Raw genomic sequence first — 15,793 nt, 5'->3', positions numbered from 1 at the left:
ATGAGGCTTGTGGCAGAGAAGAAAAATGTATGGAATGCATATAAAGTATCAGATGACACAGAAGCCTATGGCAGATATAAACTTTTTTTTTTTTTTTTTTTGGTAGTTGTTGGCGCATCGGCTTCTGTGGCCATAATGCACCTCCCAAGGTTTTTGCAGTACTTTGATCCAAGCCCGAGGTGGGATTCGAACCCAGGCCCGTTGGGTTGCCAGGCAGGCACTTTACCCACCCGGCTAACCCGGTTGGCTAGATATAAACTAGTCTGAAATCAAGTCACAAAGGAGGTTAGGCAGGTGCAGGCAGATTATGAGAAATTCTTGGAAAAGGATGCAAAGAAAAACAGCAAAGAGTTCTTTACTTATATAAACTCTAGAAGGAAAGGGATGAATCAGATTGGACCACTTAATATAGATGGGTTGACTATTGATGATCATGCTCAGGTAGCTGATAAACCTGAATGAGTATTCTGCATCTACATTCACACATGAGGAGTTATTCAATGAGGAGAGTGTCAGAAGTTTATCAAACTCTAACAGGGAGTTAAGTGATTTTGTAATAACTGAGAGCAAAGTGGAGGAGAAATTGTTGAAGTTAAATATAAAAAAGGCACCTGGGGTGGACGGGATCTACTCAGTTATATCAAAGGAAGCAGCAAAGGAAGTAAGCAAACCCTTAGTCATAATTACGAGAGCTTCCTTGGACTCAGGGGAGGTCTGCATGGACTGGAGGTATGCAAATGTATCATCAATTCACAAAGGGGGATTCAAAAGGCGACACAGGTAACTATAGACCTGTTAGTTTAACTTGTGTTCCGGAGAAAATAATGGAATCACTGATTAAATAAGCACTGCAGGATCATCTAGATAACAGTTAAGACCAAGCATGGATTTGTTAAAGGGAGGTCTTGTCTGACCAATTTGATTGGATAGTATGATGTGGTCACAAAGGAACTGAATGCCAAAAATAATTTTGAGCTGGATTACTTGGATTTCTGGAATACTTGGATTTCAGGAAAGCTTTTGATACTGTTGCACACGGAAGACTGCTGTACAAATTAGAGAGGTATGGCATTAAGGGTAAGTTGCTACAATAGTAAAGGGTTGGTTGAGTGAGAGACGACAGAGAGTGGTAATCAATGGACACTGCTCTTCGTGGACAAATGTTATTAGTGGAGTTCCTCAGGGTTCGGTGTTGGACCCATTTTTGTTTTGTATATTTATCAATGATATTGATGAAGGTATATCAGATGTTATGTCCAAGTTTGCAGATGACACAAAAGTTGGCAAGGTTGCTAATGACAGTAAAGACAGTATGCAACTCCAACTGGGTATAGATAAGTTGAGCAAATGGGCTGAAAAGTGGCAACTGAAGTTTATCATTGACAAAGGCAAAATAACCCAAGAGAAACGTACCAACTGTGTGGTACTACACTCAGGGAAGTGGAAAGTGAAAAATACCTGGGGGGGGGGGTAATTGTGTAGTCAAATATGAAGTTTGCTGAGCAGTGCAGAGGGGTTGCCAAGGCAGGTCACAGAGTCTTTTTAATGATATATAGGAATTTTACTAGCAGGGACAGGGAGGTGATTATCCCATTATACAAGGCAATAGTCAGGCCACACCTAGAGTACTGTTTACAGGTCTGGAGGCCTCATTTTAGGAAGGATATAAAGTTGCTAGAACGAATACAAAGAAAGGCAACAAAATTGGCAAGGGGAACAAAGGAGTGCTCTTACCAAGAAAGGTTTTTTAAGTTCTGCAAATTGCAGTGCCTGGAGAGTAGGCACCTGTGAGGTGATCTGATTGAGGTGTATAAGGCCTTGAATGGGTTGAGCAAGTTGAATGCTGATGGGATTCTTCCTCTTGCTCAGGTTAAGAATCTGAGGGGGCACAGATTCAAATTGAGGAAAGCCAATTGTAGAATAGATGTGCGGAAATTTGCCTTTAGCCAGTGGGTAGCTGATTGGTGGAACAGACTTCCATCTTTTGTAGAGGAAGTTGACAGCCTAAATAAATTTAAGGCTGAACAAATGGAGGGGTGAAATGAGAGGTTTTTTTTTTTTTTTTTTTTTGCTGATGCTGCATAAGCTTGCTTTCTTGGATCATATGCCGCTACTAATGCTAATTCTACTGCTAATGCTAATATCAAAAAGTTTTTTCCTCCTAATGTTCTTCTGTGTATGTTATATTTTAATGACTGTACTGCATATCTATCTAGTATTATATGCTAGAAGTTTCATTGCTCTAACTCTTATGTTTCCTTTGTTACAGAGCTAAATATGTCAAAGTGTCATCATGGATATAGTTGAATATCGATTCATTATCGAATTTCTGTTTTTGCAAGACAAACAGCAGAGGACTATCCATGAAGAGACTTCTATAGTTGTAGAATAGATGTGCGGAAGTTTGCCTTTAGCCAGTGCGTAGTTGATTGCTGGAACAGACTTCCATCTGTCGTTGTGGTTGTGGAAGTTGTTAGCTTAAATAAATTTAAGGCTGAACTAGACAAACATTTGGAGTGACCGGATGGGTGAAATGGGAAGAGCTTTTTTTTTTGTCTGATGCTGTATAAGCTTGCTTTCTTGCATCATATGCCTCAACTAATGCAATCTGTCCATCATATGACATTGTAAGACTGTAAAGTGTTTGTGTCAAACAGCATAGGGGTTTCCCCCATCTCCATGTAGTATACATTGTCATGTGAAACAGAACACTGTTGAGACCAGAGATTTAAAAGTGTATGGCTATTGTGGAGTGTAGTGTCGTGTACCCTTGTTCGTCCTGTCATTTAGCTGTTGGATCCAAATTGGGGCCCAACACTGCCCTCACTTGGCCCCGTCGAGGCAGACCAGGTACACCAGTATTATAGTTATTTACTCTGGCAGGCCCTGCCCCCTAATTTCTGAGATGGGTTTTAAATGAAGGTTAGATTAATTTTTGACATTGGAGTTTGGCAGCTTGCAGTTGGGACTTTCACGGTCAGTAAAGGTAGAGTGGGGGAACTGAAGATTAGAGGGAACAGATAGAAGTATGGGGACGAAAGAGAAGGTGATCCCAGGAGTGTCAGTGGAGCAAGCCCCACCAGGGGAAGAAAGGGGAAGCAGGGGGAGAAGAGGAGACATAGGCCCATCTCTTCCCCCTCCCTGCCTAGGGATGTGGTTTTAAAAGTGAATGTAAGACTGGTGGAGAGAGTTCAAATGTGGCCAGGAGAGCACCAGTGGCATAGCCAGGTTTTAAAGTGAGGGGAGCAAAGAGATAAAATAGGTGTCAATTGTTTGTTTGAATGTAATTTTTTTTATAGTTTTCATTCCACTATTCCAGTTAATAAAATTATGGAAAAATAATTTATTGTACACTGAAAGGACAGAATTCACGTCATGCCTAGTTCCTGGGCAATGCAACACTGTCACCCTTCTTGCTAGTGGACGAACCCACTGCTTGGCAGGTATATAGGTACACTGCATCACTGCATTCATGTAGATGGTAATTTGATGTCAGTATAGATAAATGTCCTGAGTTTTGAAAGAGGGATGATAGTGGCTGCCTGCCACATGGGTCACTCTATCGTGGAGGTGGTACATAAATTGCACTATCCTTGTTCGGCAGTATCAAGAGTGTATTGGGAATAAGCCATTTCCGAAATAACATCTCATTGTGGACAGCACTGTGGGAGGAGAAAGGTGGTAGATGAACGTGGGTGTCGAAGTCTGTCTTGCATTGTCTGTCAACCGGAGAGCGACAGTGACACAAATCACTGCCGACTTCAACGATATAAGTGCCAGACATGTCTCCACCAAGACCATCAGGCGATCATTAGCCACAATAGGTTATGGGAGCTGCCGACCCACAAGAATCCCATTGCTAACACCACGACACAGGACTATATGCCTGAACTGGGGTGAAAGAACATCTGCACTGGACCTTGGATGATTGGAGACAGGTATCTTGGTCTGATGAGTCCCATTTCCAGCTATTTCGAGCAGACGGGAGGGTATGTATCTGGTGGAAACGGCACAAAGCTATGCACCCATCATGTCAACAAGGAACTGTTCAGGCAGGTGGACGGTTGGTAATGGTCTAGGATGTGTTCAACTGGCACATGTTGGGACCTCTGGTAAGTCTAGACACATCTTTGTATGGTCCAGGTTATGTGTCCATCCTTGCAGACCATCTACATCCCTTCATGGTCATTGTGCATCTACAGGGCAATGGACTCTTCCAGCAGGACAATGTGCCTCCCCCACAGAGCCATGTTGACTGGAACATGGTGCGAAGAGCATTCCATAGATTTTATCACCATGGAATAGTCTCTTCCGTTCACCAGACATGAACCCTGTGGATCATCTTTGGTATGCTATGGAACAGTCCGTTTGGATCTTTGGATCCTCCACCAAGGAATGTAATGGAATTATGGACAGCGGTGCAGCAAGCATGGATGGAAATACCTGTGGAATGCTTTTGTGAACTAGTGAACTCAATGCCTCACCGTGTGACTGCCCTTATCTGGGCAAAAGGTGGACCTACCCGTTACTAGATATGTATTTCCCACAATTTCTGTCAACTCAGAGTATATGAGAGCCTGTAAGTCATTAGGTTTTGGTGAATAAAAGCCTTTAAATTGGTAATCTTACTTACTTACTAGTTACTACTAGTGTAGTGAAGGATGTAAATACAATATAATCTTAAATAATGCTTTATTAAATGTAAACTTACAAAACGTACATTGGTATTAATAGCTTCCTATTAATTTAAACTTTTTTGCATCAAAGTTTCATTTATGCAAAGTAATCAAATTAAAGGATATAGTTGTACAAATGCTATTTGAAAAGTAATATGTCTTGTAACTCTTCTCTTTATTAGCAGAAAGCCATCCACTGCCTTAAACCAATGCCATGTGTACACATAATGTAAAAGACTGATTTTTTTTTTTTTTTTTTTGTTAGTTGTTGGCGCATCAACTTCTATGGCCATATTGCACTTCCCAAAACATTTTACTGTGATCCAAGCCCGAGGCGGGAATCGAACCCGCGACCTTTGGGTTGTCAGGCAGGCACTTTACCTACCTGGCTAGCCCGGTCGGCATAACAGACTGAAAACAAAATATATGAATCATTGACTCATATAAATAAACTGACGTTAAATCAATTATCTGACTTGGCGCCTCCGTAGCCAGGTGGGAAGGAGCAGCAGCAGTGCGTAGCACACGCTTCTTGATTAGACCGGGGTTCGAGCCCGTCACCACCAAATACGGAGGATGCGGAAAGGTCAAGGAATGACCACCGCATATCCCGGAGCAATATGGCCTTAGTTGCTAATGCTCCTAAAAACCAAATAACAAACAAACAAACAATTATCTGACTTATCATAAATTGAATTATAACCGCAGCTTGTCTTAGGCACCATAACAGCATTATTTACAAGTTTACAACAACCTCTTTTGTCTGGTTTCTTGAAAAGGTGGCCTATTACAGTCTCGTGATCGTTGTCATTAGCCATGAATCTTTCAAAGGACAACAGAGCAAGTACTGACAACCTTTCTTCTGCCTTAGTTGATCTCAAATATGACTTAACACTTTGAGATGTATTCCTTAAGTCTGCTGAAAGAAAGTTCAGTTGCAGCACTGCTAATGGGCAGTGTCATGTAAATTCTATATGTTGTTGAAAGATTGGGGTAGATAGCACACAAATCATTTGCCATTAAGAACTTCAGTACATTGTTTATGGTCAGTTCATTGTCACTTGAATGCTTGCTGCCCAACATTTCTCTACAAAGGTTTTTAAATGGCAAAAACTCTTGAACAAGTTCATCTTTACAATCAATGTCTTGTGGGTATTCATCTGCTAAAAATTCATCATCATCATGAACTTGGTCTGGCTTAGGTCTTTTAAGACCTGTTCCGTTGTAGCTCTTGGAGGTAGTCTTGATCGCGCCATCGTTGTCTTGGTTGACCCACATCTCTCTTGCATGTAGTTAAAGGTTAATTTTGGGATCCAGTCTGGGTTCATTCTTTCTATGTGGCTGATCCATTTTTTCTGATACCGTTTTATGTTGTTTACTATATTATCTCCTTTTAATTTCTCATGAATATCTAAATTTATTTGGTGGTCTACTCTTGTAAAACCTAATAATGGTCTTAAAAATCTCATTTGTGCTGCTTCTAGTTTGTGTGCATCTTTCTTATTTATGACCCAAGTCTCACAGCTGTAGAAGAGGGCTGATTTTGAAATGATGCTGTGCAGTCATTTTGTTTCAGTTGTCATTTGTTTTCCAAAGTGGTGTTTAATTGTTCCATTCATTTTATTATATTTTTTGTAATTTAGTGTGAATGTCTTTCCCTTCATTTGATATTAAATTTTTCAAATAGGTGAAATCAGATATTTGTTCTATTATTTTGTCATCAATAACAATTTTGACTCTTTGTATGTTTTTTCCACATAATCACATTGATTTTGTTTTTGTGGTGGAGATTTTCATCTCATACTTTTTGCCTATTTTATTCAGTTCATTAGCTGCTATCTGTAGTTCATCTTCGGATTTTGCAATTATAACTTGATCATCAGCATATAATATAGTTTGGATTTTATTCCTGTTGTTAATTGTTTGTTCCCATTCTTTATAATTTTATTGATGTAGATGTTAAATAAATTTGGTGATAGTCCACATCCTTGTTTGACTCCTTTATTGGTGTTAATTGGGTCTGATAGTTGGCCATTAGAATATTTTATGCAGACATTTGAGTTTTTATATAGGCTTTGAATTGCTTTCCGGAGTTGGGTTGGGATATTTTCTTCATGTCTCATTTTCTCCAAAAATTCAATTGTGCATAAATTATCTTCTTCAAAATATTTGGGGTTAAGACCTTTAAACTTTGTAGCTGTATCTTTAAACTGTTCAAATCTACTCTTAGTACTGATTATAATGGAATCTAGTGATACCAAAAATGGCATATTTGTAAACAAAAAAAAAAAAAAAAAAAATCAGTAACCGAAGATACGTTTCAAGGATTTATCAGCAAAGATTATAATAAAAGTCTACTAACCAATAAGAAACCTAACTTTTATTTAAAGGACATTATTTTTAAAAAAAACTGTACCAGAATATATTATTTTATTTCAAAATTTCCACAGTTTTGGCTTTTATCATGCAATAACTTGCTAAGCCTAAACTAAAATAAATCGGTCAACTACTGTACTCAAGATCAAGGGTCCATAGTCACAAATGGTCGTCAGTATAGTATCTCAAATAGAGAACTTTATGGTAACTGAAAAAAAAAAAGTTTCTAGTACCCCGGCTTGGCCTAAAACTGAGAACTAACAAAAACATTTTCTATTTGAATCTTTCCAGTTGTTGTGAATGACAAGGGTCCGACCTCTTCCTGGAGAAACGATTCAAGTCTTGGGGGAGAAGTGACTGTCAGATGTGGGCCGTGCATGACTCCGTGCTGGTGTCTCCCCACCACCTCAACAGTGGCCCTCTGAGTGCCTACTTGCCCAGACAACTCCAGCTTTGAAAATTGTTAAAAAAATACTTCTTGTCACAAAATTTATAAATGACCTTTATAGAATTATTAACTATTTAGCAACCTTTTTGTCACCAAAAGGAGAGTTACTTAGTACAAAGAAGTGCACTATCGAAGTGCAATAAAAATAAAAAAATTGTTTTTTTAATTTTAACACAAAAAATAAATGATAGATTTCAATTGGAATAGTTTTCCCTTGATAAGCATCGAATAAAGCTTAGCTAATGTGATTTTAAAATTTTTAGCTACATTAGCAACGGATATAGAGGGGGGAGGGATACGAAAATTACTCACATTTTCCTGTCTGGCGCAGCCATTTTTAATTTTAAAAATATTTTAAAATTATATTTTAAACCTACTCGTTGAGCTCTTTCCAACAGTGTATAATAAGCTATAGGTGGTTGACAACATTTTTGTTTCTCCCCTCCCCCCCATTTCTCGGACAAATTTTTGTCAACAACGATTAATATGGCATTATGTTGGCCCACATGATGTACAAACCCATGCAAACTTTCAAGTCAATAGGTTGAGATACAATGCTGTGACAGATGGATGGAGAGACAGGCAACTGAATGAAAATCATTTAGCTCCCTGTTAGAGTTTAGTAAACTTCTGTCCTACCCTTGATATGAATTCCTCATGTGTGAATATAGGTGCAAATTACTCATTTAGTTTGTCAGTTATCTGAGTAGGATCATCAACAGTCGAACCACCAATATCAAGTGGACAAATCTGATTCATCCCCTTGCTTCTAGAGTTTACATCAGTAAAGAAGTCTTTGCTGTTTTTCTTTGCATCCTTTGCCAAGGATTTCTCGTAATCAGCCTTCATTTGCCTAACCTCCTTTGTGACTTGATTACACATTAGCTTATATTTGCCATAGCCTTCTGTGTCACCTGATAATTTATATGCATCACATTTTTCTTCTCTGCCATGAGCCTCAGTTTATGTGACATCCATTTAGGTCTAAATCTTGAACAATATTTCTTAGTTGGTATGAAAAGCCTAATTTGCTTAGTAACATCATCAGTTGGTCCCACTGTATAGAATTTAAAAACTGTCTCATACCACCTTAGTCAAGATTAATAGGTTGAAGGCTTAATTCTCTTCATTTAGAATTCGCTGTTTTTAACATCACCAGTTGATCCCACTGTATGCAATTTAAAAGCTGTCTGAAACCATTGTAGTCACCTTTATCAAAATAAAAACCCTTCCCTTTACCCTTGATTGTACTTATATCTTTAACTATCTCCCAACGTTCAGAAAGTATTGAAAATAGAGGTAGCATCGAAAGAGTGAACAATGAGTTATTTTTCACCGATTTTCAAATATAGGCAATTGGGGTCTAAATGACCTCAGGGAACCAGAGGAAGAATAGTTCTTTTCATGCTGGCTGATGGATTAACAATGTAACCATACAGTTTCAGTGTTAAGCCTAATGTAACACGGGGCTAACTTAAGGATGTCTATTATGAAAAGAAAGGGTTTTTTTTTTTTTTTTTTTTCAGTATCCTTTCCTGCACTATAATGCCCTTCAAGCTTGATATGATGGTAATAAAATATATAAAGCAAATAATGAATTTATTTAAAAAATATTATACCCACCAAATTATCTGCTTCATGTCCCAACTTTAAAGCCACTTGAAATGAACTACTAGTTTCTCCAAGTAAAAGATCTATATGTGAAAAAGAAAACACTAAAAATTTGCTAAAAAGTTATAAAAACAATAAGCATAAAAATAAAATTTTAGATCTTAAACAACTGGAATGCGAGTGATTGATTGACTGATTTGCTGGGTGATTGACAGACATTTCTAGCAGAAGGGAAAATAAGGCAAACTTTCTTGTTATTGGAGATATGTATATCACTTTTTTGATTTTATTCCTACAGGACGGATAAAGAATTATTCATGCTATTGGTAGCATGTTAAAGATGGTCATATATTTAAATCTTTGAGATGCATTCCTTGCATCCTAACAGTGCAGCAATTGCAAAAAAGACTGATGTTGTGAGACAAGTGCTGGTATCTACTAGAATTAAATATGAAATAAAAGAGTGATTGATTGCAGTCAAGGTCACCGATGGAAGAGAATCACTGGAAGGCGACAAACATCCGAACCTGGAAAAATCAGTTCAAATGCCAGAGTTGACTGAAAAGGTGCGGGAAAATCATTAACTGATGTACAAATCTCTGCATGATTTCAGAAGATCTGTGCATTAATAAGGAAACCATTCGACAATAAGTCAGGATAATAACCTGGGTTATTTTCCCTTCAACCAATTTGATAATAACCATGGATTTGAAGGGACAATCCAACAATGAAGTGACAAAGTTTGGAGTGGAAGTCTGCAAACTCTCCTAAAAATTTGCCAAGAAATGTCAAAAATCAAAAACCATTCTCATCACTTTAGCATTAGCAGAGGCATATGATGCAAGAAAGCAAGCTCAGGCAGCATCAGCCAAAAAAAAACCAAAAAAAAAACAAAAAAAAAACAACTCCCATTTCACTCCTCCAGTCGTTCCAAATACCTGTCCAGCTCAGCCTTAAATTTATTTAGGCTATCAACTTCCACAACAAAAGATGGAAGTCTGTTCCACCACCAACTACCCACTGGCTAAAGGCAAACATCCACACATCTATCCTACAAATGTTTTTCCTCAATTTGAATTTATGCCCTCTCAGGTGATTATTCTGAGCAAGAGAAAGAATACCATCAGCATTGAGCATGCTCAAGCCATTCAAGGCTTCATATACATCTCAATCAGATCACCTCGTAGGTGCCTAGTCTCCAGACACTGTAATCTGCAAAACTTAAGCCTTTCTTCGTAGAGCAACCCTTCGTTCCATTCACTAATCTTGTTGTCCTTCTCTGTACTCATTCCAACAGCTCTACATAATTCTTAAAAGGAGGCCTCCAGACATATATATACACAGTACTCAAGGTGTGGCCTGACCATTGCCTTATACAAGGGAATAATCACCTCCTTATCCCTGCTAGAAAAATTCCTGTATATCACTGACAAGACACCATGAGCTACTCTTGCAGACCGTCTGCACTGCTCAGAAAACTTCATATCTGCCTGTACAATTACATCCAGCTCCATGTCATTCTCTACCACTTTCAGTGTAGTACCACATACTTGATACGTTACTCTGGGGTTACAGATACCCATATGCAGTACTTTATATTTGTCAATGTTAAACTACATTTGCCACCTCTCAGCCCATCTGCTCAACTTTTTCAGATCATGTTGCAGCAGTGTACTGTCATTAGTGTCCTTAACAACCCCGCCAACCTTTGTATCGTCTGCAAACTTGGACATTAAGCTTGATATACCATCATCAATATCATTTATAAATACAGAAAACAACAATGAACCCAACACTGAACTCTGAGGGACTCCACTAATAGCAGCAGTCCACGATGAGCAGTGTCCATTGATTACCACTCTTTAGGGATGGTTGAGCGGAAGAAGACAGCACATTCGGTCTTTTCCCACTCAACCATCCCTTTATCCATAGCGGCAATTTGCCTCCGATGACACACTGCTCCAATTTGTGCAGCAGTCTTCCATGTGCAACAGTATGAAAAGCCTTTCTAAGATACAAATATATGATATCAAAGTTATTCCCTGCATCCAGTTCCTTAGTGACCACATCATAGTATCCAATCAAATTGGTCAATCACGACTTTCCATTAACAAAACCATGCTGTGCTGTGTCCCAACTATAACTGAAGTCTTGTCTAGATGATCCTGCAGTGCTTCTTTAACCAGTGCCCCATTAATTTTCCTGGAACAGAAGTTAAACTAACAGGTCTATAATTACTTGTGTCACCCTTTGATCCTCCATTGTGAATTTGGATCACATTTGCACTTCTCCAGTCCATGAGTACCTCCCCTGAGTCCAAGGAAGCTTTCATAATTATGGCTAAGGGTTTGCTTACTTCCTTTGCTGCCTCCTTTAATATAACTGGATAGATCCCATCACCCCAGGTGCCTTTTTTATGTCTATCTTCAACAATTTCTCCTCCACTTTCCTCTCAGTTATTACAAAATCATCTATCTCACTGCCAGAGTTTATTTCATCTCTGGAATTCCCCTCCCTGAATAACTCCTCATGTGTGAATGTAGATGCAAAATATTCATTTAGTTTGTTAGCCGCCTGAGCAGGATCAACAGTTGAACCATCAATATCCAGTGGACCAATCTGATTCATCCCTTTCCTTCTAGAGTTTATAAAGAATTCTTTGCTGTTTTTCTTTGCATCCTTTGCCAAAGATTTCTCATAATCTGCTTTGGCCTGTCTAATCTCCTTTGTGACTTGGTTACAGACCAGCTTATGTCTATCATAGGCTTCCATGTCACCCATTAATTTATATGTATCCCATGCATTTTTCTTCTCTGCCATATGTCTCATTAGTTCATCTGACATCCATTTAGGCCTAAACCTTGAACAATATTTCTTAATTGGTATGTAAAGCCTAGTAGCTTCCAAGATAAATTCTTTGAATGCCTCCCATTTTGAATTTGCTGTTGGTAATATCATCAGTTGGTCCCACCGTATAGAATTTAAATACTGTCTCAGACCACCATAATCGCCTTTACGAAAGCAAAAATCCTTCCCTTTACCCCTGATGGTAGTTACCTCTTTGAGTAAATCCCACTTCAGCACACTGTGATCACTACCACCTAGTGGTTCCTTTATCTGCAGATTCTTAATGCATGAAGAATCACTACTGATAATCAGATCAAGAGTATTACTCCCTCTAGTTGCCTCCCAAACATGCTGATGAAGAAAACAATCATCCAATAAATCCACAAAAGCCTTGCTAGCGTGTGAGTTAACCAACCCACAAATTCTAATCAATATCCGGGAAATTAAAATCCCCCATTATAAGACTCTCTGATTTACTGGCCCACTCTGTACAGTTTCTTATTATACTCATCAGAGTCATTAGGCCTATAACACACGCTACTCTCAATTTTGATCTCCCAATGCTTATGTTATACCAAACTGACTTGACACTGCACTGTCCAGCGATGTCGCCTGGCTGCACTTCCTTGGATTTTATGTGTTTCTTAACTAATAGCATAACCCTTCCTTCCTTCCTATCCTGCCTATCCTTTCTGTACACAATGTACTCCCCAAATTCCAGTTCTGCATTCCTTATATCTGTGTGACACCACGTCTCTAATATCCCAACAATATCTGCCTTTGATGTTCTGAGCAATACCTCAAATTCATCAAATTTATTTACCAAACTCCTCGCATTGGTGTATACACAAATATACATGCACCTGTTCCTATTCTTAGCTACTCTAACACAACCCATGTGTTTACTTGTACTGCAATGACTCCCAGCAGTCTCTGAAATACCCTGCATCTTGTTTTCCAGGCTGTTGTTCATTCCAATAGAAGCAGTGCAAGAATCACTTTCACCTCTGCCAGTGGCTACTGTTAATCTATTAGTCCTTGTATCCCCCCCCCCAAGCTAGCAGTTTTCCGACCCAGCTAACACTGCTCGATAGCATCAGCAAATATTCTTGCACCCTTTCTATTTAAGTGTATCCCATCCCTGTAGAAGCAGTCTCTCCTGTTAACAAGTATTGACCAGTCTGAAAAAAATTCTACCTCTTGAGCCTTGCACAATCTTTCCAGGGCCAAATTGATCGACAAGGCGCTCATCATATACTCCCTCCTATCATGTCTAGGCAGAATTGGAGACAATTTCAAATTCAACCCTAATTCACAGCTTTTTTTCAACGGTGACCTATACTTGTTAAGTAATTCCACCAGTCTCCTATTCTTAAATTGCATTTCTAAATAGCAAGGGAATTATACACAAAAAGTTCATGTCCATGAGCCAAAGTGTTACTGCTGCCTACTATCTGGATGTTTAGAAACATTTGTTGCAGAGCATCCATTGTATGCAGCTTCAGCATGAAGAAGATGGTAGTTGGTTCCTCTTGCACAGCACCACAAAAAGCCATAAAGCTCTCATTGTGTGGAAGTTTTCAGCTGGAAAAAAACGTCTGCGTACTGTCATACCCACTGTACTCACCACACTTAGCTGGTGTAACCTCTTTTTTTGCAATTCTTCTTTTAGAATCATTTTTCAAAGAGAATCCATTGTGTGCAGCCTTGGTATAGAGAAGACAAGCTTAACTATTCTTGGCAAATTATAGATACAATAACTTGCTCTGGTGTGAAAACTTCTTCTAAAACTTCACTTTGTCAGCTTGTGCTTCATTTATTAAGAAAGAAAAGATTGATTTTACCTTCTGTAGGATATTCTTCATGATACTGGCACTGCATTAGTTTTTGGATTGTTACCTTTATTTAAGATTTCCTTTTCTTTTCCTTTAGCAACTTATGCATATACTTAATTTTATAACTGGTAACTTCTCATAAAGTTTAATTGAGTTACATTGGTTCCCTGCTAATTCTAACAAATTTCACAATTCAACTGAGCCTTTTTTAGACATATTTTAATTAAGCAAACAAACTTCACATAAATTTAACTTAATTTATATAATATAGTAATATAATAAAAATATATTAAAAATTTATATAATAATAAAAATACCAAGAAAACTTATTTCCAATTTTTCTTAGCCTCAGCAACTTTTTGGCAAATTCAAATGGGGCATGCAGCAACCTTCTGCAAAAAATTCTCTTATTTCCCACCTATGGAAGCTTAATTTTTAAATACCACCTCTCTTTTCCTCTAAATCTAAAAGCCCCAAGTTTTCTACCATAGACACTCCTTTCATGTTAATTTCCAGTAACAGCTGCCAAATGCTCTTTTAAGTTGCTACTTTACAGACATTATGTAAATGATCATGTGTAAGTTACAGAGACTTATTTTCAAAGATTAGCAATATTGAATGAACACAATTTTACTCAATTTGTGATGTATAAAGTTAACATTTATGAAATTAAAAAATGTACTAAAGGTAAGCCTTTCTTTAAATGAAATTAAATGTACAGAGCTCTTAACAGTGATCTCATTAGCACGTATATTGTCATATGAGCAGCAAAAACATGGGCAACGATTACAGATATAATATTCTTAGGCTATGTATTAAATAATAGTTAAACTAAATCTCAATTAAATTACAATTCTGACCTCAGAATCAGGTGTAAAGAAAACATTTAAAAATATACAGAAGGAATTCTACAGATAACTAAATAAATCAACTAAACTTGATGTGTCCTCATTAGCCACAATTTCAAAAAGAGTGCATTGAGCCAAAAAGAATATAAGGGTAAAGATCCTATCAGTTAGTTTACACTTATTGACATTGCCTATCAGCAAATTGAAGTGGGTAAAATGAGTGTGATCAATATGTCCTTGCAAGGACAACTTCTCACTCTTCTATTCAATTGGAAACTGCCACTGTGGAACTTGCTAGTTTGAAGGAGCTTATGGGTTGACTTTTCAACATTACTGTCCATTGGTCAGTATACATTTGCTGCATTATGAGTTTGTAATCCTTATATGGAATCAAGTAGTATGGATAAAGTTTAGTATGGTTGAAAGGATTTTTAGTGGCTTGATCTGCTTTTGGTTTCACAAGATTCCAACGTGTCTGGAATTCAGCAAAAAAATAGCTATTTTTCTATGTTCCGTGGGCTGTATTAGATGTGATCTGACTTGTTTAAAAACAGAGCAAGGATTTATACTGCGTTCAGAGAGTCAATATATATCACAATCTGTTGATTAGGCATGTTCTAGAGCATCTCCTACATCTCAGCAGTGTAGATACTACAATTTGCTGTTGTTGACTGGAGTTTAATGACACAAGGACAAATAAGGCCTAAATCTCTCTCTGCAATTCACTTTAAAATCAGTTATCAGCAGTACATTAATGGCAATTAAATGCAGGCATAAAGTTTTAGCTGCCTAAGAAAGAAAAAAAAAAAAATTCTGCAAACTTTTCTGTATTTTTTAGATGCTGCAGTGTTGGTGGGCCTAGGTTTTAAAGAGTCTGAAAGCATTAGACCTGGTATTTGAGTAACAGAGATACTCATTTAAGATATGTTTGACAGTGCTGGGTTTTATATGAAGTGGGCCAGGGGTGGGGGGGGGGTCTTTCATCCATAAGTAAATGAAGGTGGATAAGATATGTGTAGCCAATGCATAAAAAACATTCTAATACAACTTCCTCTCATCTGCTTTGGTGGGAACTAGAAATCCATATTGTCACTCAATTCAATTTTAATTTTATGGAGTTTAGAAGAAGAAGAGAATGCAGTAGAGTCTGTG

At 37.9% G+C, this 15,793-nt stretch overlaps 1 protein-coding gene across 4 annotated transcripts in view; it reads right to left on the bottom strand.

The window, feature by feature from the left end:
- The window catches only part of LOC150086975 (serine/threonine-protein kinase ULK3-like), a 322,244-nt gene that overhangs the window by 60,956 nt on the left and 245,495 nt on the right, over positions 1-15,793 (bottom strand). For all 4 annotated transcript variants that reach the window (XM_090371719.1, XM_090371720.1, XM_090371718.1 and 1 more), the window contains one exon: positions 9,124-9,194. In XM_090371719.1, coding sequence (XP_090227845.1) covers positions 9,124-9,194 — 71 coding nt within the window. The remainder of the gene's footprint in view (positions 1-9,123; positions 9,195-15,793) is intronic.

The sequence above is a fragment of the Mastigoproctus giganteus genome, chromosome 4 (assembly GCF_048544385.1).
Source record: "Mastigoproctus giganteus isolate SK-2022 chromosome 4, ASM4854438v1, whole genome shotgun sequence".
Lineage (NCBI taxonomy): Eukaryota > Metazoa > Arthropoda > Arachnida > Uropygi > Thelyphonidae > Mastigoproctus > Mastigoproctus giganteus.
The sequence above is the reverse complement of the archived record's forward strand: the minus strand, read 5'-3'. Positions and strand labels throughout refer to the sequence as shown.